Raw genomic sequence first — 27353 nt, forward strand, 5'->3', positions numbered from 1 at the left:
TAGGTTTTATTGTCCTTAACAGCTCTTTCTCTTTGTTTGACCTTGACAAAACCTACTTTTAATTTGAATGCTGCAGAAATAGATCTACTGTTCTCACTAACAAGCATCAGTGTAAAAGCTGAATCCAGTACTTCATCCAGAGCTGATAGCGGCACGTGTTCAGTTATCAGTCTTCCTCAGACGATGTTTCACTTGACGTAGAATCAACTCTTTGACTTCCAGTTGGGTTTGCTTTGCTTGGAGGAAGCTTGTGCACTGGTTGGTGACGTCGTTTCAGAAGATCCAAGAACCACCGCGGAGGTGGGAAGAATCCAGATCCACCAAAAGGTGAGTGAAAAGGGACCTGATTGGGGGGAGGAAGGTAGAAAACATTAGGAGGAAGAGGAGGAGGAGGTTTTGGATCCGGAGCAGGAGGTGGAGCCGTCTGACATGGGTCCTGTCTTGGTTTATTGACGGAGATTGGAGGTTGAGTGGTTGGCTCATCAGTGACAGGAAACACCTGACATGGAGTTTTCTCATTTCCTGGTTGAGCAGCTCCAGCTACTTTCATGAAGAACCCTGTGAAAATAAACAACGTAAATATGATTCACTCAACAGAAGCTTTTAAACGTTGCTGCTGAGAAATTCAAACATTGTGTCTCACCATTTTTTAACGCCTTTTGTTCATGCCTGGCGACGTCAACAGGGAAAGACCCTTGAAGAACATAACAAACTCAGTTACTACATGCAAACTTCTTCTTTATACACGACTGCTAGATGCAGGTTTGGAGCTGATTTAAGGAACAGTAAGGTCGTGAACTGACATCCACCAGCTCCTGCTGAGAAGACACTTATAAGAAAAACTGTTCACTTACATTGTCTGTAGCTTTTATCTCTCAACACCAAACTCTGAGTGCAGTTTTAAAACATGCAAACACTTTATTTTAACAGATTTAAACTATAAAGAACAATAAAATCATTGAAATGAAAAAATGCGTAGAAACCCTCCTCCAGCAAAACAGAGAATTCTATTCCTGGAAATATAATCTCCATAAACAACAATTTGAGAATCCAGCATTTCTGAAATCCTGGCTGCTCTTTGTGCGAAGAAAACTTAAATTAGAAAAGTACCAGAGGCCCTTAAACCTCAGCAGTCTGGTTTAGGAGTCTCTGACTTTTAAAATGTTGCATCAGTCACTCTCTTTGCTACCAGGAGGAGCTACCAGAATAAAAGATGTGCTGTAATTATATCATGGAACTTTGCAATTGTATTTTTCATCTGATCACTGAATAAAGAAGTTTTACAAATATGTCAAAATCCAAATCCCTCTTCACAAACAATGAACTAACCTGAAACAACATCTGGCCTTTTCTCTTCTTCTCTTTTTTCACAGCTAACAGTAAAGATAAACTAAGATCTGTAGGTTGGATTTTTCATACAAAAACTCTCGACACACTTCCTCCCAACTCTTTAGGAAACAGCAACGAAAGACACAACCTCGTTCAATGTCTACATTCCTGTTTTCTGTCCCACAGTGATAAAACCGTCCCCGTCGTCTCTTAGAAAACAGTTTTTCAGTATTCCTGAATGATGGCTGCAGATTTACTCACCTGTGTCGCGTGTTTGTGAGCACAGAAGAAAAAACAACGCTGCTGCAGATATCAGCTCCATAGCGGATAGAAAATGTTTCCTGGAGACCCTTTGAGAAGCTTTTTAAGACATGGGGAGCAACTCTGTCACACCTTATTTGTTTTCCTTCATCATTTGTGTTATGACTCAGGTGTTGATGATGTAACCGGTGTTTGGAATTATTTATATTATCATAGTGGATTGCTTCACTAGTTTCCGACATCACTTTATCAAATTGCTTTAATTACTGAGTGTACGTCACACAGTTTGTGGTATTTTTCTTGGAAGAGTTTGTTGTGTGGAGGAACAAGGTTCATAGAGAAACCTTCTGCTGAGGGTTGGAGGAAGATTGTTCCCATGTTTTGTGCAAATCAAGCCCACTGAGGCAGACAAAAGAGGGGGGGTACATACTAAAGAACACAAAGAGTAACTATGGTGAGGCCAGACTTTAGAGCGCAGCAGATGGTAGACGGGGTCGGGGCACTGAGGACACTGAGGTCAGGTAATCTGTGGTGGTTTTTTGGAGGGAGAAAACCTTCTCCATCCTATGAAAGGGGACTTTATTTCTCACAGTGTTACAAGGAAACTTTCATGTTTGTTGATAAAAAATAAATAAAGCTAAAGCTTCATTAAGATGTCTTAATACATTTCCTGTTATGATATCATGTAGTATAATTTGGTAGAAATTGCAAAAGCAAGTTGTGTAGACATTTTTAAGCAATTGTTGATTTCCAGTGTCATTTTCCTTGAGTTGAAATGTGAAAACAGTTCAGCCCAAATTGTCCATAGCCATGTCAAATGTGATTTATAATGATTGCTGACGTGGCATTATTAGCAGAAAATGTGAAAATAAAAACATAGAAAGAGTTAAAAGGGAACATTAACATCTCGAAGATGATTTCTTGCCATTGTTTGGCACTTGTCTGTGTCATTTACAGCCAGACAAAGACCTTGAATTACCATAAATCAGAAACTGTATTGGATCTGAATATTTCTGGCCTTAACCCTTTACGGGGCAAGTGACCATAGTTGGTACCTTCCGTGGACGTTCAGTACGTCCACCCTGAGCCTCTTCATGAGGCTGAAGAACCATGTGCACTTTGATTTAGTTTTTATATTAGTGCCAATATCACTACCTTACCAAAATGTCACTAAACAGATGTTCCAGGAACTTTATAAACACTTTGTTACTGGTTTACATTGAACTCCACTTTGATTGATTTTTTTGAGATTAGTGCCACTAACACCACCACCCCAAGAAAAATGTTACTAAATGAACTTGCCAAGTGCTTTATAAATATTTTCTTACTGGTTGTATAAGTGTCATTACCTCAAACTAAAATGTTTCTAAATAAATGTTTTTTGCAGTTTGTTACTTTTCTTTTATTTATTATAAATTCCATTTCTTTAACCGTAGACGGACAACTTACCATACATGGTAACTTCATTAATCTTGATTTGCAACATTTTTTTTTAAGTCACAAAAGTAAAAACATCTTGAAATATCCTTCAATAACACCCTAGGGCTGAAATTTTCATTTTCCAAGTATTTCAAGGAGTGCCCTATGGAGGGTTAAGTGTGCCTTAATATGAAAAATTCACTTGTTTGAATGATTTTTTTTTTTGGTGTCTGGAGCAGCAGATAGCTAGATTACATTTTTAAAAAGCCTCTTTGGCTGATTGTGTAAAAATTGATTTGTGCTGATCTAATCAATTGTAACGTTGTTGGGATAGATGCATGCAGGATGTTAGCTGACCAGAGGGCCTTCTCCGTCTCTCTGTGTATGACTGTCTCTTCTGTGGGAATGCTGTCTTTCAAGGTTTGCATGAGGAAGTGGATGTTGCTTCTTATGGATGCACGTTCTTGCAATTTATCTCTATTATCACCCTGTTTTTCCTGATTGTAATACAGCTGTGTTGGTCTCTACAGGACTTCTACTGCACGTCTGTTCATCCTGGAAGAGAGAGATCCCTCCTCAGTTGCTCTGACTGACCTTTTTTTCCCCCCAATTTTTTACACACGAAGGAGGAGGTTTTTTTTCTTTCTTATCCTTAATCAGATTATCACTCAGCCAACCTGGAGCCACATAATATTGCAGAGACACACTGTCCACAGAAAGGAGGCAAAGCAGACATTGATAAAAGCCACTAAAAGGTTAATGTGATGACCTGCAGGTGAAATGGAGTAGATCTGTTTTTACACATTGTTGACCAATTGTGCATGTATATTTACGAAAATAAACATATTTTTAAGGTATATTTCCCTTTCCACCAGTGTATTCTTAACCTAGCTATGTTTTATAATGTAATAGGTGCTGAGTGGCAAGTTTCTGCACCCATGAGATGGTGGAAGAAGGCCCAAAGACACAGAGGAACCAATCAGCTAGATGCAACACATTCTGTGCACATCCTCATGTAATAGTATAAAGTACACTGGATCAGGGAGAAGCAGTCAGTCAGACTTCATGCCCTGACATTAACCTCTGAAGACCCGAGCACTTGTTTGATATGCATTTTTTATTCTCTTTGCTATTTGATCAGATCAAATAGCAAAGAGAATAAAAAAGAAAAAGAAAATCAAAATATATTTTTTAAAAAGCTATAAAAATATTTTTTAGAAATTAAAAAATGTAAAATATATAGATAAATAAAAAATAATAAAATCCTAATGATAAAATATTAAAATACAATTAAAAAATTAAAAATGAACTACTGTGGTAACATAACCCAAAATGGGATGTCCACGCATGTTGACGCCAGGTCTTGTCGGAGCTGGATCCCAATCTACCAGAAATCAAACTATGTGTGAGATAGCTCCTGCGCGTTCGTTTAATGAAGCAATAGGAGAAGATACTTAGGTCTCACTCAATGTATTTATTTTGCAGATAGTTGAGTAAGCATTCAGAGCTCTGGCTCAAACTTCTCACCCTAGCACCAAGAGAGTTAAAGGTCCCCTCCGGTCATTCAAAAAAGCCCTAAAATCTCATCTATGTGTATCAAAGTTTCAAATTTACATTTTTTTTTCTATGATAATAGTTCCATCCTCCCTTAAAATGGCTTCGATGTAACACTACACTGTTGCTTCCCCTAGAATGCATGAATCTATGAAATCTTTGCCTCTTTCTCCATTTCATCCTTGCCTGAAGTTTGCAGACACCGGCTCACCTAAAACTCTGTTCACACAATGTAAAACTCTTTTAAACTACACAAGAGCAATTAGTAATACTACAGTAATTTAACAATACATGTTATAACCTGAAACCAGTTCTAAAGAAGAATAACGACACAAAAAGCCACACCCTGCAAGATGATTGGTTCCTTGGGTTTGGTAAGTTTGAAACCAAAGTCTAAATCTCTGTTTTTGAGACTTTAATCAGTATGCTGCTGTGTTAAGGTGGAAATGCTCAGCCATGGCTTTTACCGCTTATTACCTTCATTGTATGTCATCTATTATAAGAAAAACACCACATGTGCATGTTCACAAGGTAAAAAGCTTGATTTTCGCCAAACAGGGTCCTTAAAATATTTGGCTTAAAACGTGCCATGGAAGCACATTATCAAGTGACATACTAAAGATTTTTAAATTATATATCAGCATACGGTCCCCATACAACATCGAGTCTCAAGATAAAACAAGTAGGGGTCCTCGGACCCTAAAAAGACACACTCACAAACCCTGAAATCGGGGCTTTGGTGTGCCATAATCCAACCCAAAATGATATGAAATTAGTTGTTGAAATTATCCAAACATGGACCACCCGCACCATTGAAAGACTTCTTGTAGTTTATGTATGTAGTCTATAATAATCAACCATCAGGGTAGAACTGCATAGCATTGATATGATTCACTCTCTTGCACAATCAATACTTTTAAACTTAATTTTGCTTTTGTACTTTTGAAATAATATTTATAATTCTGCATGTTCTGTATGACATATTGGCACATTTGCATTGCTAAATACCTATTTTTAATTACTTAAAAGATCATAAGACTCATAAGAGATGGATTTAGTCATTTCTTTCTCCCTGACTGCATCACCTTTCACAGCGTGATCAATGAGTTTTCTTGCCCTTTAAATGAGCGTCTCTCTCTCGTCTGCTGATCAGCCACGTATCGCCACGTTTGCGCGCATGCGCAGTGCCCGTACATTTGTGTTCCGGGGTCGGTCAGTGTACACAGTGTGAAAAAAATCATCATTGTGTACTTTTTTCTACGCTTTTTACATATTTATTTCACGGACAACGGAGAGAGGAGTCGGAGTGTTTTTTCCGACGAGAGAGACGCTTTGAATTCGGCACCGAGTGGACGTTTGTGAAGATGCAGTTCTTCAGAGGAGTGATGGGAGGGCAGATAGCCGGGCCGCAGCCCTCCGGAGCGGAGACGGTAGGAAACCAGCCCGGCTAGCTGCGGCTAGCTACCATTTCACCACTGTGTACCGCACACACTGAGAACACACACACACGACACCATGAAACATGTGTGTTTTTATGCTGGTGGTTATTTAGTTATCTAAAAAACACACAGAATAATGTGTAAAGACATCTGGTCCTTTATTAAATGAGTGACACCGAGCTCGTCAGGAGGCTAATTGGCTAACGTAGCAAATCTGTCAGTTAGCACTTGGACTGTGTCTCACCTGCTGTCTTTCCAAAGTGCAACCACAATGAATGGAAAAAACCGTAAAAGCAAACAGACACCGAGAAGAATGTGATTATCAGCTGTCAGTCGTTCTGTCATCGTTGTTCTCAAAGCTGTTACTGAATAATGGATATTTAAGTCGAAATGAGCACATGAGAACTGTGCAGTTTTCTATACAGAGCTCGTCACTCATTGCTTTGCTGCCAATGCAGGAAAGTTACCAGCCACATAATCAGATCTTTATCTGAAAAGTTCCTGTTTTGGCTGGTTAGACAAGCAGCTTGTCTCCAGCAGAATGAAAAACATTCATCCAGACACAGTGTTTTCACCCTGTCACTGCTCCCTTTGTGACCAGGACTGTTTACAGAGTTGCCTGAATAACACATATATGCACATTTTTTAAGCCATATAATTATAAGTACAGTTAGTTTGCTATATTATTGACAGATTTTTTGTCTTGATCCACACTAAAGTTTTCATTGCAGCTGCAGTTTCTTGTCAGTCTAATTATGAGTAATTCTGTCTTCTAAGCCAGAGTGCCTCAACTTGTTTGGGGTTTGTGTGCCTTTTAAACTGGGGCTGTAGCAAATGAGTATTAGTTGTAACCATGATGTAACCAAAGAATATGTGTGTTGTTTGTTCTTTCCTCAATAAAAAGAATCATCCAATAATATGCAAGTAGAGGAAAATCTGTGAATATACCTTGTACTCCATGTACAAAGTAATGTCACACCCTATTTCAAAGTTACCCTCTTACAAAGACATAAATACAGCAATCACAAATTCTTCGCTCATGAGATCGAAATGTTGCAATATAACTAAATAATGTTTTGTCCATTAACAGATCCAGAAGTTGTGTGACCGAGTCGCCTCTTCGACTCTCTTAGAAGACCGCAGAGATGCTGTCCGGGCTCTGAAGTCCCTCTCTAAGGTGAAGTATGAGGAAAGAGCTGTTGAAAACAGATGCAACACAAATCCACTGGGTTACTGGCTTAATAAGTACTTAGAACTAATGAAGAATAATACATCTATGTGATGAAAACTCCATCTGCCTTGATGTTGTACTGTTCAGATTTGGTTAAAGATTATAGACTTTTTGGTCTTTGTGTGGCTGCTGAATTGTTTGAGTTTTACGCTGAGGTGTTATAATATTTATTCAATGTTCATCGGGTGAAAAACATATCAGGATCACCTCAGCGTATAAAAAGTGTGTATTTGCATGAAAAGTGAACATTGAACTCTAGCCTATTGCATTAGACTGCATCAGGTTTAGCTATACATATCTAATAAACTGGCAACTGAAGGTATGTGTGATGAGTGTTGTGGTTAATGATCTGCTGAAATAATGACAAAGTGATTTTTTGAATCTATTGAACCCACTGTCAACAGAGAAACAAGCAGTGGAATTTAAACCCTGCTTTTCCACGTAACATCATGTAAACAAATCTGGACATTTGTGAATGTTTTCTCTTCTATGTCACTGTGTTTAAGGTACCATTAGCAGTCACAGATAAATTTAATGTTTGGGAAATTCTGCTGAATAAAATGAACTAATCACTGACATAAAGCTCTACCAAGGCGCCTCTCAGCTGTGTTCATGGACAGTTTTGTTACTAGCTGCCCTGTCAACCATGACTAACGAGTTTATCAGGCTTGAATAAGGGGTTTAGGAGGCACAGGGTTGCACATTAATACACAAGGGGGTCGGCTTTTTGGTCTGACACATAGACATGTAAACTTCCTGTATTTGAAAAGAAATACCATACAAAGATAGTGGAATAGATTTTTTTCTCTGTGCACAATGATTGAAATTCCTTCATTTCAGGTTCTGGTTGCAAACTTATGAGACTTTTTGTGTTTTGTAGAAATATCGCATGGAAGTTGGCACACAGGCGATGGACCACCTGATTAACATACTGCAAACTGACAGGTATGTTCAGGCTGATAGATGTAAATAAGATGTTTTAGATTTTCATTTGCAAGCAGTCCATTTAAAGTTAAATAACATATCAATGAAGTGTGCAAAGTGTGAAGGAGCGAATCCACTCGAAGGAAACCCTATCTGCATACTTAACAACAACTTTGTTCCCGTTCGGCAAACACCTACTCCAACCTTGTCAACCAGTCTTGAAACTACTGCCATTTAGAAAAAAACAAACATAGATGATATGTCTTCAGACAGTTGTTATGAAAGTCATATTTTTTGCAGTGTTGTTGAATTATAAAGAGCTTTGTGTTTATTTCCAACATATTTCCCTGAGGTTCTTGCAAAGTAATGTGTAATTGACATGGTTTAAGGGTATTTGAAATATATGTTTTTTAAAATACTTTTATATGAAGCATTATTTGTTAACATTCTAAATCTGTCCAAATGCAACAGATCTGACTCTGAAATCCTCGGCTACGCTTTGGACACTCTCTACAACATCATCTGCAACGATGAGGAGGAGGAACAAGGTATGTCAGCTTCAAGCATTTATTCGAGATTTTTCTTGAAATGTTTCATGATTTCAAAGCAAAAGGAAAAACACTTCTCTAAAGATATATTTTTTTACAGTTTTGAAGATAAGTTCTCCTGATTGTGTGGCCACCATAAACAGTTTTAGCTGACCAGAAACCTGTGCTCAGTTTGCATGTGTAAATGAGTTTAATTCATGTCGTTTGGAGAGCAGTCAGTTTGCATTCCCTTCTTCCATACAGTGGTCATGACTGGTTTACATAAAGACTCATTTCTCTCTTCTCTTCCATGTTTTAACCCTACAGATGAATCAGAAGGTAAAACTCTTTGACCTTGCATGATGCCAACCCCTCTAACCACCAGCAGCACAAACAAATCATATGTTCTCCTTGTTTGGGGAAAAAGAGCACATCAGTAGTTTTCTTTTACACCTCCTGCAGTGCCCACTTTGTAAAAAGCTGTTAAATTCGGACGCTGTATTTTGGTTGCTTTCATGGCATGTCTTTTAAAGGATCGGGCAGCTGATGCTGAACTTCTTTAGAGTGGTTGAATGAGTGCTAGCTTTTGGGTGAGGCTTTAAACTTCCTGTTCCCCCCTGCCCTCGCAGACGCAGTAACCCCTCTCCCTGTCTCAGGGAAGCGTAAGAATGTGTCCATGCCTGGTCAGTACTGAAGCCACGTGTGCAGTAGCTATCGTACTACTAGATAACTAACTTCACTAAAATCACTTGGCACCAGAAAAGCAATGGGACGGTCTTTGGGTGGTAACAAGAATGCTTCACTAATACCATGTCATACCCCAACCTCTGTTAGTGTGTCATTTTTCAGTGTTCCTTTGTTTCCCTCACATACTTGACTTTGCTGCTGATACACTGTAATTACTTTGAGTTTTGATGACTTTAAAATTGTTCAGGTGTTATTTTATTTAAATTGTAAATAGTAATAGTTTGTCTTGAGAGAGTTATACAGAGTAAAAGGGACACCTTTTTCTTTTAAAATTTTCATTTATTGTTCTTTTTTGGCTGCCTTTTAGAGTTGCCAAACATGTCAAAGCACGTGACTACATCTGCCATACCCAGGGCAAAATTGGCATGAATTTGGAGTAGTGTTTTTGTCCACCTCATGATTGTAAATTGAATATTTACTCTGCCTTTCTCAGCTGAGGGGAAACATCTCACTCTTTAGTTGCTGAATTCTTCAGTGAACTCACCAACTGGTCTCCAACTATGTGCAGTCAATGCTGAAAATAACTGCTTACTGCTGCTGGAAACAGCTGTGTTTAGAGCAGTGAGACCAAATTTAAATGGCAAAGTTTGTCTTCTGGAAAACCAAAACAATGAGGTGAAAGATGCTAAAATGTTCTGTAGAGCTGAGGAGAGCTGCTGGTCAGGAAATGATCCGTAGATGCATCCCTGCAAAGTATACACACATTAAATATTCAATAGTCATCCCGATTAGAGAAACTGTTAATGTAATTTCCACAATCAGTTGCTTTCATCTCCATTGTTTTGAAGTGGAAGCAGACGTCTGATGGATGCATACTTAGAAACAAGTTTAAGTAAATCAAATGTTATCTCTAAGAATAGTGCAGAAGGTAAGTGAGACTACACAACTTTTGGTAATGTGGGGTTGTTGGACCCTTAGGGAGGAGCAGCCATTTGTTTTTCACTTCTCTCACTTCACGCTAAAGCTCTCTTCTTATCCCACATTAAATCACTTTGTACAGAGTGTACAATTTGTTTTGCAGTAACCCGACTGAGCTCACCCACTCATCCTGTTGTCCCCTCACCTGTGTGGTGCCTTGTTTTTTTTCCCTTTCCTCATAAGTTTGTTCACAAGTGTCACCCTGAGCACGTACTCCATACATACACATTCCATGTGGTCACTATAATTTCACCAGTGATATCACATCATAATGCAGCATTTTGAGAAGATGCAGATTGGATTATAACTGCTGTGTGACTCAGGCTGATTGCTATGAACAAACCAGCTGGTTCCCTCACTAGACTGATGACTCGAGCTGCATTATTTATTGAAGAGGTGACTCATTTTATTTTGCTTTTTTTCCTCTCCTTCCACAGATGAAAATGCCCAAAAAGGGGCAGATGACCTGGGTGCCCAGTTTACAGACAAGTTCATCCAGGACCCTGAGCATATAACCCTGCTTCTCACTCTGCTGGAGGTACTGAACTGTTTTTGATCCAGTAGCAACAGTTGTTCTATGTGGCTCAACATCTCCCTGACGCATTGCTATGATTCTAGGAGTTTGACTTCCATGTACGTTGGCCTGGGGTGAAGTTGTTGACTGCTCTCCTAAAGAACCAGGGCGTCCAGGTCCAGGGAATCATTCTCGTCAGCCCCATGGGTGAGTTTCTTCTCGGCACATCAAATTAAGCTTGTTTTTTCATGTCAGAGTTTTACTTAGGACCTGTACGTTCAGTTTTATATCAGTGTTTCTGCATCATTTCTACATCTCTTTTCTTGAGCTTCTTAACGAGACCAGCAGTCATTTAGAGGTTATTTTATGTCCCTTCATAAAAGAGAAACACTTTCTCTTTATGTTTCTTTTCGCAGGTGTTTCTAGATTGATGGACCTACTGGCAGATTCTAGAGAAGTAATTCGCAATGATGTAAGTCATTTCTCTTCAATTTTGTGTTAAAACACATTCGAAAGCCTGTGAAAGTGTTGAATACTGATCTGTATGTCATGGTCACAGTCAGCTTTAAATGCAATGCAACAACCACATTATTAGGAGTGTCTAACAGTCTGTTTTCTGCTACCAACAGGGCTTATTGTTGCTTCAACAGCTGACTAAAGGCAACGCAGCCATTCAGAAAATTGTGGCATTTGAGAATGCATTTGAGCGTCTCCTAGATATCATCACAGAAGAGGGCAGCAGTGATGGAGGTAAAAGGATACATATAAGATAAAATACATCTCCACCCCAATATGTTCCTACACCCATCCTCTTCCCTGTGTGCAGGTATTGTGGTGGAGGATTGTTTGCTGCTGCTGCTCAACCTGCTAAAGAACAACAGCTCCAACCAGAACTTCTTCAAAGAGGGCTCCTACATCCAGAGAATGAAGCCCTGGTTCGAGGTTGGTGACGATAACTCTGGCTGGTCTGCACAGAAGGTCACCAATCTTCACCTCATGCTGCAGGTAACACACACCAGCCATGTGTACTTCGTGATTTAATCTGTTTGTGAATTATAAAAACAACAACAATGGGATATTGTTTTTTAAAAATCTCGGACGATGTTGTGATTGCAGCTGGTGCGCGTCATGGTGTCTCCAGTGAACTCTCCTGGAGCTTCAGCCAGCTGTCAGAAGTCTATGTACCAGTGTGGCCTGTTGCAACAGCTGTGTACCATCCTCATGGCCACTGGTGTCCCTGCTGACATCCTCACGGAGGTAATCCCAATAATACTTTCGACATTAAACTGAACGCAGAGAATTGTTGTTGCTCACTCAGAAGTAGGGTCATTAATGATCAGAATGACTATCAACATTGAAGAGCAGTGTAAATAATAACCCTCTGAACCCCAGAACCTGCTGTTAGTTTTAAGAGGCATGTCATCTTTACAAATTTGACAAAATTACACTATTTATCCAGGCAAGGAACTGAATAATCAGTAAAAATCATTAGAATTCTAGTCTTTGAACTAAACATGTATGACTTCTGTCTGGAAAATTTCCCAGATCTAAGCTTAAAATCTTATTTCCTCAAAATCACATGATAAAATGTTGTACCTGTTGATTCCAGAGTTTTTCAGTTTTTTGTGACATAAGTAAAGAAATTCACCTTGTGCTTTTTGTTATAAAACTCTGGTACTGCACAGAAGACATTTCTTAGTTCTCTGCACTTTTAGCCATGGTTATGCTGTTTCCATAGAGGTGCAGGACTTCATATTGCAGTGAAAAATAAGCAAATGGTTTTGTAAAATTGTGACAAGAGCAAGGGTTAAGGAATTTGGATCACAGGTAATCACTCAGTGACTCTGCTGTAGCTGCCCCACCATTCCTAGCACTACACAAGAGGCTCAACTCCTCTAACTTTGCTCTGACTGCTTCCTTTCAGACAATCAACACAGTTTCAGAGGTTATCCGAGGCTCACAGGTCAACCAGGACTACTTTGCTTCTGTCAACGCCCCTTCAAACCCACCAAGGTAAGACAACCGTGACCAAGGCATTAAATCACCCGGATCCATCTGAAAGTAAGTCCTGCAATGAACTTGACCTGTAATCTCTCTTCGTCATCGCCCCACAGACCAGCCATCGTAGTACTGCTCATGTCCATGGTGAACGAGAGACAACCATTTGTGCTTCGCTGTGCAGTCCTTTACTGTTTCCAGTGTTTCCTCTACAAAAACCAGAAAGGCCAGGGAGAGATAGTGGCTACGCTGCTGCCCTCCACCATTGATGGTCAGTTACAGTCAGTGTTTAAAAAAAGTGATTCAGATAGCATTCACAAATTACCCTTCACCTGTGGTTTTAAAGGGTTAACGCTGTTTGAGTTGGTATTTTAATAGCTCATGTTTCCCCCCACAGCCAATTCCATCTCAGCAGGTCAGCTGCTGTGCGGAGGCCTGTTCTCAGCAGACTCTCTTTCCAATTGGTGTGCTGCTGTGGCCTTGGCTCATGCCTTACAGGACAACCTCACCCAGAAGGAGCAGCTGCTGAGGGTTCAACTCGCCACCAGCCTCGGCAAGCCCCCCGTCTCTCTGCTGCAGCAGTGCACCAACATCCTGTCGCAGGTAGGACAGTAAGAATTATACGGATGGCTGTGTGTGTCTGGGTAGCATAGGTTTGTGTAAAAACAGTAATATTTTTTCACAAGAGGACAAAGGTAAATACTGATCTGTCAACCACTGTGAAGAGAACAGTGTCACATTATTGTGGTTTTTCAGGGTGATAAGATCGTCCGGCGGGTGAGTAAAGAGTGTGTGTACCGTGTCTGTGTGTTTGGGTGGCACTTGTCCTAGTTTTTTTGGCTTGGCATCTGTAGTGGGGGTCTCATTGGCCCACATTGTTGGGGGATCTTGCTTCCCTTTAACTCTTTACTACCTCTTCCTTGTCCCTAACTTAAGGCGATGACCCACACAGGTGCACTCACAGATCTGTGAGAGAGACAAGAGAGAGAGTCAGGGGAAAAGGACACAGCAACTGTTCTTAGTAACTTTTATCTCTGCTGATATCATCCTAACACCTGCTTTGAGCTTTGAACTTGGATGTGTACTGAGCTGCCAGCACTTACCTGTCTGTGCAGGACGTTTGTTTGTGGTGCAGCAGCTTTTGGGCCTTTCTCAGTGAGGGAGCCTCACTGTTGCTTGTCTTATCCAATTATTTACATACATTTCTGTACAAATTGCACAGCGTAAGTGCTGAATGACTTTATGCTTTATATGTTACTTGAAGATGTTCCTGTTGGAGTTAGATTTTTCAGGACTAGTATTGGGTTGAACAGTTTTAGAGTGGAGCCAGTGAACCAAACCTCCCTCTTCAAGCATCCTGTGGAGGTGCTAACCCTCCCGTTTTTCTCTCTTTGGAGATTCTGTGATGCTATTATAGTCTAAGTCAATAAACATGCACAATGCTAGTTTACCTCCTCCCTCTTAGTGAACAAGAAGTGGTCATTTGTTTTATATGCATGTCCACACCCTTCCAAAGCTCGCTGTGAGAGCAGTTATCAAAACTGAAGTGTCATTTTCAACGTGTAGAAAGCCTCTGATTATTCAGGAGTCATCCTCCTTACATGTGGTTAAGCTCTCCTTTGACATTCACAGGCTCTGAGCTCAACTGCTGTGTTGACATTTTCATGTAAGAGAAAAAGGGTCACCTCTGCGAAATTGACTTAAACAACTGGGATGAGCATCAGTATCTTCCTTGGTATTCGGCTTGAAAACTGTACATCACCGCATTCATGTTGGATGCAAGTTGCTTGTCCATTTCAGGACTATTCAAGTATCTCAGGGTCTGTTTCATCATTGGAGGTAATATATAGCGGTAGATCCATTGTTGTATTGGACTGTTAGGAAGGAGCTGAACCTCCAGGTCAATTTTGAATTCCAAAGACTGGAGATGATGAGACTGCAGATATGAATGATGGATATTAGTGTCCGTCACTGGGTGTCTGGGATTATGTAGGCTGAGAGAAGATAGCTGACATTTTTCAGGCATTCAAACAGGTTGTGTTGTGGTTACATTCCAGTCAAGAAATGTGTAGAATATGTAGCGAGGAGTCGACTGGTTGGACAAATACCACACATTTGTCAGGGACGGCTCCCCAGGCTGGCAAGAGTGAGGTCAGTTAAGCTGTTTGATGTTGTGAGTAGGACCGGTGTCTCTATATAATGTTGGTTTCCACATAAAATGCAGTGCTGGATATAATTCCCACCCAAAAAAACCCGACTTTTTATCTATTTATTTTAACATGATTCCATTTCAGTAACAAATCTTTAGTCCAAACTGTTGGAAGTAATTTTTCACCACAGTCATCCACACAGACACACCCTGAAGTACATGCATGTTGTCTTTGCAGAGGCCAGGCCAGTGTTTGCTAAATTAATACCTGTGGTCATTTTTCTTTCTTTTGTTTTCCTCCTCATTTTTACGTCCCATTTGGAGACAAAAGCTGAAAAGGTGATTTCGTAAGTTGTTGTAGTATGGAATGCTGCTAAGTTTTTACCCTCACCTTCATTGCTCAGATCTCCATAATTACTCAGTCTGGCATCCATTGTTTCACTACAGGAAAGGAGTCTCCTCTTCTTAAGGCATGTTGTGCATTAAGTATTAATGCACCAGCTTATAAGCAGCCTTAAGCTACAGTTTATGTTGAACAGATTGTTTTCATCTCCGCACCATGCATTCCTCTGTGTTGATTTTTTATCATCTTATATTCCAGCTCCATGAAAACCATCATTATTTCTTTTCTTACAGCTCATTGAGACAAATTTACTACTTACTGGCAGTAGCTTCCTAAATGTTTATATAGATCCCAAAACCCTGGTTTAAGTTGAGCCTTGTTATAGATCTTTTCTTCTTTCTAAAAGCTGTTTTCATGGAAATATTTTTCATCATTTTTTTTAAATTACAGTTGCTCTTCTTTTCATTCCCTTAGAAGCACATTTAGTGGATTTTGCTTTGCATGTGCCGATAGCTGAAAATAGAACAAAGTTTCAGTTGCAGTTTCATAATACATTGATTTGCAAGTGATGAATTGCTTGTAAAAATGAAGATTGCCAACACGGAAAGTTAAATAAAAACGTTGAACTTGCCTGAATGTAAAGACAAGGTTTTATGTGATAACACTGATATTTTATCACAGGTTTGCATGCTCTGGTCAGCCTAACCTTGTTTAAATATCTGAATGTTTTTGTTTTGACTGTGTTGTCATTAACTTAATTTAACCCAATTAATTACTAATTGTTGATGTGATTTTCTTGCATTAGCTTTGATCATTTACTCTAACCATTCCACATTTTGTTCAATGAAATGCATTATTTTAATCCTCCATATCTCCAGATAGGAATAAATTAGCTTAGAAATATTGTTATGTCCCAGCAAACGTAATGCTTACTTTAGGACAAACCCATATTCAGACATACTTCTGTTGCCATTTTTAATTTACTTTTCCCATTTAAGATTTAGTTTTGTTGCGTCTTGTAATTATGTTGTGTTACACTCAGCACAAACTACTTAGAAAATACTCTGTGAAGAAATTACATGAACTCTTGTGAGACAAAATTGTTGACAAAGGAATGTCCCATTCTGGACTTCTAGATTCAATTTCTGACGCTACTTATGTTAATGTGTAATACTGAACTAAATCTTCTTCAGCCAACATCCAGTTCTTCATGAACTAAAGTCTTTTTCACAAGCAGTCTCTAAAATATTCTGTATTCAAGGGCTAGTGTCTGACCCTTCCTAGTGTTTATGCTGTCATTGTAACTGTTGAGAAGCTAAGAGATGTTGACGTTTCTTTTGTTGTCGTTCTTGTTCTCTGTAGGGCAGTAAAGTGCAGACCAGGGTGGGCCTCCTCATGTTGCTCTGTACATGGATCAGCAACTGTCCGATTGCCGTCACTCACTTTCTACACAATCAGGAAAATGTTCCCTTCGTATCCTTGAAACTCGGAAGCCAGCAGTAAATGTGCTTACAAGAAACGTCTGCACCCGATCATAGATTTTCCAACAAACCATTACCTAAACTATTCAAGATTTGCTTTGCTTTCTTAATAAGGAACTTGTATTTTAATTTTTAACTCAACATGTTAGGAAATCAGTTAAAATGTCTTATTCAGTCTGACAGCTTCGTACTTTGTAATCTTTACATTCAACCACTAAACATAAAGTAGGCAGACAAAACCGGATTCTCAGTGCGAGTGGGAACATGTGTTCCACTCTGAGGTTGAAAGGGATATAAGAGTTTGATGCTGACTGATGTTCGATGAATCCTTGACTCTGGGACTCCTGCAGTTGACCGCTCAGATCTCAGAGAACCTCGGGGAGGATGAAAGGCTGGTGCAGGGCCTGTGTGCGCTGCTTCTCGGCATCTGCATCTATTATAATGACAACTCGCTGGAAAACTACACCAAGTTAGTGTCTTTGACTCACTTAAATCCCTGAGTGCTGTAACTATTTTTTCTTAAAATGTTTGCCAATACAGAAGGTACATATTTGTATTTTATTTGTATTTAACTCATCAGAGTTTCCTCCCTTTGACTGTATTTATGTAGATATTTGCAGCTGTGGTGAAGCAAGTTGTCTTTAATTGTGAATGAGAGGCACACTTTAAAGTACTTTATATAAATGAAATCTGTCTATAATAATTTAACATATTATAAACTCCTTATATTTAAATCTTTTATAGAATCTGTTTAGACGTGACAATGCTGCTTCAAGCTTTTGTTTCTGTTCGTTTGCTGAATAATCATGTCCTCTTTGTCCTCTCCAGAGAGAAGCTAAAGCAGCTGATCGAGAAACGCATCGGCAAAGAGAACTTTGTAGAAAAGCTCGGCTTCATCACCAAGCATGAACTGTATTCACGGGCGGCCCAGAAGCCGCAGCCTGTATTCCCATCTCCAGAGCAGATGCTGTTTGACCATGAGTTCACCAAGCTGGTGAAAGAACTGGAGGGTCAGTCCAGGGCTTATCCTGATATTCAGTGATGGTTCAACTCATCCTGACAAAAACCAGTTTGTCAGGACTTTGACAGAGTTGCACTGGATTTAAGAATGATGTTACTCTCTTTGCTGCACACAGGTGTGATTACCAAAGCAGTTCACAAATCCACAGAGGAGGAGAAGAAGGAGGAGGAGGTGAAGAAGACATTAGAGCAGCACGACAACATTGTAACTCAGTACAAAGAGCTGATCAGAGAACAGGTAAATACGCTCAGCAGATTTATACTCTACACAGTGCCATTTTCATTTTTTCCCTGTTTCTTCTGTGTAATTATTTGTATGTGATGTGCTCTTCTGTGTTCCTCAGGATGCTCAGATACAGGAGCTGAAAGAGCAGGCAGCATCTATGGCCTCTCAGAATGAACAGATGCAGACTACACTTACCCAGCAGCTGTCACAGATCCAGCAGCACAAAGACCAGTACAACATCCTCAAGCTAAAATTAGGTAGGTTCACCGCACCAACTGCTAACTTAAGTTGTCTGTTGTGTAGAAAAAAATTCTAATTAAAAAAAACTGAAGAGCTATAATGGGGCCAGCATATACAGTTCAATCCTGTCTTTGTGTTTAAAACATCCAGGATCTTGTTTTTCATAGTCACCCCAGCTGACATGTTAACATTTTACTGTTTCATTGCTGAGTTATTAAGTGATGTGCAGCAACGTCCTTCGATACGGTTTTACAGCAGATTGCATGAGACAACAGACAGGACATAAAGGAATAGTTGGCTGTCTATTATAACCAGAGCTGTGAAAGTGACAAATTGTGCTTTTTAGAGGAATTATGTAACAAATTCTTGGCAGACAAGAGGAAGGTGTAGTGAATTCATTGAGGCTTGTCATCACAATGAGGCTGCCAAATCCCAGACTCAAACCAGGAGGGATGGTGACAGTGGACAGTTTGAGGGACCATTTTCTGTTTAAAATAATGGGGTTAAATGTACCTAATGGTTCATGTGGTTTCCTGCTTTCTCTGTTGAGTTACTCCATTACTGTGTAGTAGAGTCTCCAGTGCCATATCTAAGAAATCTAGGATATTATTGTCACCACATTGATGACCAAATTTATGAAAGTAAAATATTAACGTCACAAACTAAAAGAATCTACATTTTTGCCTTAATATGAATATTCACAGCACATTGTGTGTGTTTACATTCATTGCTTTGCAAAACATATCTTAGATTTAGGAACAACATCAACATTCATATTAGTCCTGTTACTGTAAATGTGACATTTTAACTGATTGTATGTGATTATGACTTCAGGTAAGGAGAACCAGAGTCAGCCTACCAGCCAGGGAGAGGGCTCTCAGATGAACGGATTGCAGACAGAAGAGCTTTCCCAGCTCAGAGAGGAGCTGGAGGAACTCCGCAAGCAGCACTCACTTCTTCAGACACAACTTAGTGACAAAGTCGCGCTCATCAGCACCCTGGTTAGTAGATGTTTATGTTTGTTCAAATGAGTGCGTAGGCGCCGGGGCATCGCTGTGGGGGCTGGTTTCAGGATCACAAAGTTTCAGAAAATACAACCAGGAAGAAAAATATTTTTTCGAAGTTGCCAAGCGATGTAGAGGGTGCATGATGTCTGTGTTTGTTTGTGTAAGCTTCAGACACCGGCAGATGAGCTGTGCAGGCAAAACACTCTCCTCTAACAGCTCAGTAACACCCAGGGGAGCGTTTTTCCCAAACAGCAGTGTGGCCACTATTCAGTCACTGGAGACTGATTGATTGATGGTAGACAAACTGCTTTCCAAGTCCTCTTGTTGCCTGATAAACATTATTACTGACATTGTGTGTGGCGGTTAGCTCTGGTCAGAATGATAAATGGCATATACTACGCTTTAGACCTCACCTACAGAGTTGTGGTAACCACCAGACAGCGTTACAGCAGTCGTGGCAAACCGTGACTACTTACAGCTAACAAACAGCTTTATACAAGAGCACTTTAAAACCATGCTTGAGCAACGGGGCTTTTGAGAAAAGCTCCCCTTGTTGGTACTGTAGATGTTTGAGTTGAAATTAGTTCTACAATTACAACTGTATGGCGAGTAAAAATGACTGTCGTATTGTGTTTTTTACTGTGTGTAACTGTAGAAGTCAGAGGCTGCACAGACAGCAGACGGTCCAGCAGGAGGATCGGACAACACAGAACTACTCCAGGTGGGATTCATCACCATGCACTTATCTCTATTCTCATTTTCACCCAGTTTGATTGAAACATATAAAAACTGCAAAAGCATAATATTGATCCAAGACTACCATGTTGTGTATTTATTTATTGTCAGCAAATAAAGGTTGAAACTATGTAAATCTTGAAAAATGGATTACAATGATATATTATTACTAAACTTAGTGTTGTACTTTTGTGAGTACTGTGGCAAAAGATGTACGTATATGGAATTAAGTTAATATAAACTACACACAAAATACACATTTATACAGTGCAGTGTTGTGCTAAGTTCTGTGGCACATATAGAAAAGTACATCAGGATTTTGCTGCACACACTTTGCATTCATCTTGTCAGTGGAATCAGTTAATTCTTTTTAGGTCTGCAATATTTAATATTTACTCCTAAAACTTTAGGCTGAAGCATGTTTGTTGTTTTCAGATAATGATGATTGTATTATATGTACTTTTATTTTTATTTTGTGTTAATAAAATGTGTATTTTGCAGGAGCTGGAGGCTTTAAGGAGTCAAGTTCAGTCCCAGTCAACAGAAATCACTCAGCTGAAAACAGAGAGACAAGACCTGCTCAGAAAAGCTGGAGCTGTGGTACAAACATTGGAAAAAGGAAATCAGTTTGGCATAAATAGGCTTCACTAGTTTCCTAAATTACTGAACTTTTCTCTGGTTTCTCCTAGTCCTCTGACACGGTCCCCACCAGTGACGGCTCATTAGACGCCGCCAAGATGGCAGAGCTAGAGGGCAGACTGGCAGCACAGACGTCTGAGACAGAGAGATTGGAGGTGTGGAAGGATATTAGTCTGATGGTGCTCTGTGTACCTCTAAATCACTCTAATCCCTATTAAAACTCCATTTTTTTTTTTCTATATACCAGTCAGTTTTGTGACCTCTAAAATTGTTTAATCATTAGATGTTGGAGATTTTTCCTCATTTGTGTTTGGGAATCTTTGCACCTATCATCTCCACCAAACAGCCATGACCCACTTTTTCCTCTCGTTTCCTTTTTCCTTCCCTCTCTGCGCTTAGGAAGAGTTAAAGAGGCTGTCAGGGAGCCGAGCAGAGCTGGAACAGCAGCTGGCTTCATCGACGAGCACGGTGGCCATCCTGCAGACGGAGAGGTCAAAGCTGCAGACGGAGGTCCAGGAGTCCAAGAAGGAGCAGGATGACCTGCTGATGCTGCTGGCAGACCAGGACCAGAAGATCCACAGCCTCAAACAGAAACTCAAAGACTTGGGAGAGACGGTAGAAAAAGTCTTTGCATTATACTGGTCTCTAAATTTACCAGAAAAAAATAGTAGTTTGGACTGCCAAGTCTTCAACTCTGAAACCTCACTTAGTCAAACCTGGGGGAGAAAAATAGGTCAACAGAATAATAGCAAAAAAACAGGAGCAGCAGATATGACACAGCATTTAATAATCTAACATTCAAAAATTAGTATCACCACATCATCTCCAGATGTTTTAGGTAACTCGAGGTCTGTTGTCTTAAAGGAAGGGACACACAGTAATTGTTGTGCTGATTATTTTTTGATTTAAGCATCACAAATCGATCAGACCAAACTGGACTGGATTGTTCCACTCTAGGATGATTTCCATTAATATTTGTGAAATAAAACTCCTACAGTGTACGCATCGACAACACCTGTGACAACATTCAAGTTAAATTTTGGAACTAAAAGTTTTAAATGCACAACAAAGATGAGACTAAAAAGTAATACATAGTTCCATGACTCATTATTTATCGTCTTGATATTCTTTCAAACATGGACGTCATATATGTGAGTGTGAGACAGAATAACAGTAAAAGTGTCATAAAGCTGTGCAGTGAAATAACTGAGTTAGAACTTTGTCATAATTTAACTTTATCATGAGTTGAATCGATATCCGTCTCCAGACCTTGTTGCTGTCGTCTCTGCTCCATCCACCATCTCATCCAAATTAACTAGTTTTAATCATAAATGTGCAAAAATAGAGACCCATCAGGTCGTGCAACTTATTTGAAGCTTTAGATCGAAAACTGAAGTGAAAAAATTGAAGTACACTGAGCATTGTTTCATAGTGTACTCCTCTTTCTCACCGTGTTTTCTGTCCATTGTCTAACTCAGGGGTCGGCAACCTGCAGCTCCAGAGCCACATGTGACTCTTTCATACCTCTGCTGGGGCTCCTTGTGGCTTTGGAAAATAAATAATGAGTATTTAATTTACATTTATTTTGTTTTCGTTCATTACTTTTTAAAACGTAATTCTAAATTTGAAGATTAGGGTGATCTTGTAACATTTGAATAAAACGTCTTTAATTTTTTGTCACTCAAAATATGAGTCACAACCACCAATATCCGACACCCGTTGGCACGCACAGTGTTGCCAGTTTGATGACTTTCTCACTAAATCTGTCGGCTTTCCAAATCCTCTTGGTGACTTTTTTTTTTGGTAAAAAGTGACTAGCGACAAATCTGGTGACTTTTTCTGGTGTTTTGGAGACTCTGACGTGAAAATACGCATCAGCTAGTGTCGTCAGCGAGCAGCGGTGCCACCGTGAGCTCCTCCTCGTCCCAAAGCGCTCACAGGCGGTCAGGAGTCTGGTCAGCGGTTCCAGCTGCAGTCAGCAGGCCAACCACATGTCATTTTTACTTTGCTGCAGGTGGTTAATTCAAGTTGGGCTTTCTATTTCATAAATACGAGGAGGATTCAAATAGACTATTTTATCTGACAGTAACCTTCAACCCAGTGTCTTTTTTTCGGAGTTCAAAATGTTTTTGTTGCATGCAGAATTTTTTTTTCGTTTTCTCTGTAGCAGTTCATTGATTTCATAAACGCAACACACTATAGTTTTTTTATACATAGCATAAAGGTTAAAAAAACTAGACATACAGTGTTATCTTCATTTTAGATGTCAGAAGGGTTTTGTGTCTCCTGGTGTTTTCTTTTCTGTGGGAAATGGGTCCAAATGGCTCTTTGAGTGTTTAAGGTTGCCGACCCCTGGTCTAACTATTGACTTCTATTACAGGCAAAATGCCAAAAAATTGTGAAAAATAATAACTGAAGACAACTCAGAATGGAAAATAAAACGCTTTTTATTGATTTAGAGCTTCTCTGATGATAACTGCTATACAGTGAGTGGATGGTGTTTAGAGAGACTTCAACCCCAAACTATAAACGTGGACTGTCTACAGTAGGAGTTTGTGAAGAGATAATTCCAACTCTCTGTCTCTCTTTTCCGATTTTGAAAGAAAAACCCCAGGTTGTTAATGTTTGTGTTATCAAATCTCTATCTCTGTTTTAAGCCACATAGCTGTGAAGTTAGTGTTTAGCAGTGCAGACGTGCTGTGAATTATTCTAGAGGAATAACTACAAAGACATGCTTTATGTCCAGACCACTCAGCTTTGTTTCGTCTGTTTGCTCTAGTTAGACTGTGACACTTTCCTTACAGGTTGAAGATGAAGACGACCTTGATGCCAGGGACCAGACAGACGACGATGACGAAGAGGACGAGGATGAGGACTAGAAGCAAAACACTGAACGAAGAAGGAGAAATGGGAATCTATCTGACAGCAGGCAAAAAAAAGACTTTGCAGAAACACACCAGAGAAACTGATGAATAGGACTAATATATCGAAGAAGTTTCTCCTCCCAGCTGCCATGCTGTTTTCATTTTTCTTTACCACCGTCACACCATGTGCACACGTTAGTTTCTGTGCATCGTTTGTTCAAGATGAAGTTCTTCTTTGCAGCAATTCAGTTGTCAGTGACAGTTAAAAGACTTGACAGTGCGTTCATCTCTGCTACGTTTACCATCAGTTTGTGGATTTTACCAGTCTTGTGTTTATTGTAATGTATTGTCATATAGTTTATAATCACACACACAAACATGCTAGGTTAATTTTAACAACACTGTTCATCTGGGAAATTTAGAGAGGAGGATTTAAAATGTAGCAAAATGCAACTATGAACAGATTGGATAGAATTGTCATTTTATCATAAATGTGTTGGTGAGCTCTTCAGGCCGCCTTTTTTTCCCATCCTGCACTGCTGCCGTCACCACTACAATACACCCGCAGCACTAGGATCACTTGCAACATGTCACTGTGCTTCGCCCTGAATTTGTCTTGCCGTCACTCCCCAATCAGTTGGAGTTCAGCGTTCCAGTATTTAACACTCAGAGTTGCTCCATTTCACTTTGACGACTGCTCTACAATATGCTGCAACACACTGACAGAAAAGATGTAAAGACGATATTTTTGCAACTTTTTGTCCAGTACTGGCATCCAGCTTCTGTATGATATTGTGTAACTTATCAATTTAAGAGCCACATTGAAATGAAAACAAAAAAGAATCTATCTGTATGCCTGTATGGAGGAGTAATTGTAGATAAATTAAATTTTACTAAATCCACGATGAGACTTTTGTGTTTCTCTGTTCAGGAATATTTTCTGTAAATTTGAGCTGCTCATTGTAAGATACTTACATGCCTAAAGCCAGTCACTAAAATCTGAAAAGGAGACATTCTGCCTTCTTCCATTCGCTTAAAATAATTTTCTTTCTGTGTCTAATCCTTCAGTAGTTTGAGAATAAATTGCACGATGTTCACTTCTCCCAAAGTTAAGTTTTCTATAGAATATACATTTCAAACCTGTGATGTAACACTGAATCCAGAATAGTTTAATTTTACGTTACCCATCTCTCTACTACATTTTGAAGCAAGACACTTATAATTAAAAGGTCTACAGTTATATAATTATTATAATTATAATTAAAAGTAATAAACAGTGAGCCTTCTGTGTGCTGACACCTTAAGAATCTACTGAATAGTTCCATGCATGTTCATCAAATAGTCCACCTAGGTCTCTTTTTATGATAAATTATATTATTTTGACATTATTCCTAGAAAGTAGGTTGACAGAATGACTAACTGCAGCAAATAAATCACTACGTTTGCCTCATTTTGAATCCCAGTTAAAGCATGAAGGTGCCTGGAGAAACAAACACTGTTGTATCACACTTACCTCATTTTGTTTGGTGTTAATGTTCGCAATGGAAAAAACACACAGCTCCTGGTTTGGTTCCTCATTTAAAAAAAAAAAACTCTTCAGAGAAACAAACCCCTAATCTGTGTTTATGACGATACTTGTTTTGCGCTCGAGGGAGAAGTTCATACTTGGTTAAGATAAACCACACCTGAAAGACGCTGGAAGCAGTTTAAAGACTTGTTGTGCAGCAAAAACATCTTTGGTACGATGTTTCCACTCAGCCCTGCCCAGGTGACGCACCTGGATGTGCACCTCTGCAGCTCAGTAGTCTGTTCAGGAGAAGGTTTTGTACACTGTGTGGAAAAATGGGGACAAGCTATTTCTAGTCCTTGGGTGTTTCTACCTGCTCGGTGTGCCTGGATTGATTCATGTCAGTCAAAGACACTCAAAACAGAAACAAAACCAACTATCCATTATCTATACACCACTTAATCCTCACTAGGGTCGCAGGAGGGCTGTCACCTGTCCCAGCTGACTTGGGGTGAAAGCAGGGGACACCCTGGACAGGTCACCAGTCTATCACAGGGCTAGAGACAGACAACCAAGCACACTCACATTCACACCTATGGACAATTTAGAATCACCAATTAACCTCAACATGTTTTTGGACTGTGGGAGGAAGCCGAAGAACCCGGAGAGAACCCACGCTGCACGGGGAGAACATGTAAACTCCACGCAGAAAGATCCTCACCGGGACGCGAACCAGCGACCTTCTTGCTGCGAGGCGACGGTGCTAACAACCGAGTCACTGTGCAGCCCCAAAACCAACCAGAGAAAAAACAATACAACTAAAGAACAGAACACAAAATGGCAAACGAAAACACAAGTGAACACACATACCATTAAAAACCTCCAATATGTTAAGTACAACCATCAGGCTGCTGCATTTTCACACACTGTTCAGGTTATCTGAGGGTTTTATCAAAAAAATGTTGACAATCAGCTTGTCCTCCATGTCATTTAATCTATTTCAGCTGTAAATCCACTTTGCCTCAAGTTTCAACAATGCACTATCAGTGTGGTAAGACTAATAAAATAAGTTCAATAAAAGTAAAAAAAAAAAAAAAGAAAAGAATTAAGACAGAGTACAAGACATGAGGTTTTTAATTTAATCACTCGAGTTCCATCTTTTCAAATATTTTCTCTTAAAAAAGCTGAAAAGTCATAAAAAAAAAGATAAATACTGTCATGTTTACAGGTGGTTTTCTCTGTTATGTAACTGGTAAATGAATCTGATGGCAGCGTCAGACTTGACATCTAGCGCCCTCTTTCATGTGGATCCTCATGTAACAGCTGTGTTTCATCACTGGGGGGCAACAAATGCCACCAAATGAAGATGTGCGCCAAACCTCACACACAATATGGCATCCTGTACCATATCTATAATATTATGTAAGTTGAACACAACAGCATTGTTTCAGTGCTGCTGACAATACCTAATTACAGCTTTGGCCATCTCTGTCACTGTTAAGGTTCAAACACTCTGTAGGTCAACCAAACATTATTCTTCTATATCCATACAGTGAATGTTGTTAAGTTCCCACCATGACTTAAGAGGCTCCACTCAGTCAGAACAATGTCACAGCCGAATGTATCTGCACACACACAACCTTAAATCATGTGGGATGGGCGCAAATACAGTGACATACATCATGCATTGAGTGTTTAACAACACCTCTCTGTACTCTGCTCACCACGTTTTACGAGTCACAGTCGCTTCAAGGCCCCGAGGCCAAACCGATGTGTGCGCCTTTATTGACGCCTCTCCCTCGCTTTCTCTGAGCTGCTTTGTGATCACTGTTGCCTGTCAGCTTTAACACAGAGGACCGCACATGACAGCTGCAGTACAGTCTGCCTGCAGAATCCAGACACTGTTCTGTGCAAGTTTCCATGTCAGTTACCTTAAACGTGAATTTACATGTATTTAAATGTAGGTATATACACCATGTGCGCAAAACTTTCTTTAAAATAACATCTTAAAACTACATTTGCATGGCTCGTAATAGGATTTCACATAATGCTGTGCTATAGAAATGCAAATTTCCAAACAAATAAGGCATCAAATAGTCATTAATTGGTTTTATTCCACCCTAAACATGACATATTTGCTAAATTATACATTGCAATAAAAAGCACTAAATCAGCAGAGTACGTTAAAACAGTGTCACAGTGCCAGCTTTGCAACCTACAACACCACAATGTATTTCAAGTTTCACCTGAATTTACTGTGCAGAAATGTATTTGTCCTAGC

The 27353-nt window shown here is 39.6% G+C and overlaps 1 protein-coding gene across 6 annotated transcripts; it reads left to right on the top strand.

Annotated features, from left to right (window-relative positions):
- Nucleotides 1–5759: 5759 nt before the first annotated feature.
- Nucleotides 5760–24468, top strand: uso1 (USO1 vesicle transport factor). Of its 6 annotated transcripts, XM_008291624.1 has the most exons (27): nucleotides 5760–5993; nucleotides 7093–7179; nucleotides 8114–8178; nucleotides 8629–8705; nucleotides 9012–9023; nucleotides 9314–9367; nucleotides 10787–10887; nucleotides 10968–11070; nucleotides 11280–11335; nucleotides 11493–11613; nucleotides 11690–11868; nucleotides 11980–12120; nucleotides 12788–12876; nucleotides 12978–13132; nucleotides 13259–13464; nucleotides 13618–13638; nucleotides 16716–16826; nucleotides 17185–17303; nucleotides 17663–17844; nucleotides 17971–18092; nucleotides 18199–18337; nucleotides 19155–19321; nucleotides 19983–20048; nucleotides 20564–20662; nucleotides 20752–20856; nucleotides 21101–21316; nucleotides 23506–24468. In XM_008291624.1, exons 1-27 carry the CDS (start codon nucleotides 5928–5930, stop codon nucleotides 23578–23580), a joined length of 2934 nt encoding a protein of 977 aa, XP_008289846.1. In that variant the 5' UTR covers nucleotides 5760–5927; the 3' UTR covers nucleotides 23581–24468. The 6 variants fall into 6 exon arrangements, with proteins under 6 accessions (XP_008289846.1, XP_008289847.1, XP_008289848.1 ...); XM_008291625.1 differs by lacking the exon at nucleotides 13618–13638; XM_008291626.1 differs by lacking the exon at nucleotides 9314–9367.
- The last annotated feature ends 2885 nt before the right edge of the window (nucleotides 24469–27353 follow it).

This window comes from Stegastes partitus, unplaced genomic scaffold (genome assembly GCF_000690725.1).
Source record: "Stegastes partitus isolate 25-593 unplaced genomic scaffold, Stegastes_partitus-1.0.2 Scaffold752, whole genome shotgun sequence".
Classification (NCBI taxonomy): Eukaryota; Metazoa; Chordata; class Actinopteri; family Pomacentridae; genus Stegastes; species Stegastes partitus.

Coding starts and splice junctions, on each gene's coding strand:
- uso1 (XM_008291624.1), top strand. CDS start 5,928: ATGCAGTTCTTCAGAGGAGTGATGGGAGGGCAGATAGCCGGGCCGCAG. Junction 11,869..11,979: donor ATCTTCACCTCATGCTGCAG/GTAACACACACC, acceptor TTGTGATTGCAG/CTGGTGCGCGTCATGGTGTC. Junction 20,663..20,751: donor TCAGAAAAGCTGGAGCTGTG/GTACAAACATTG, acceptor GGTTTCTCCTAG/TCCTCTGACACGGTCCCCAC.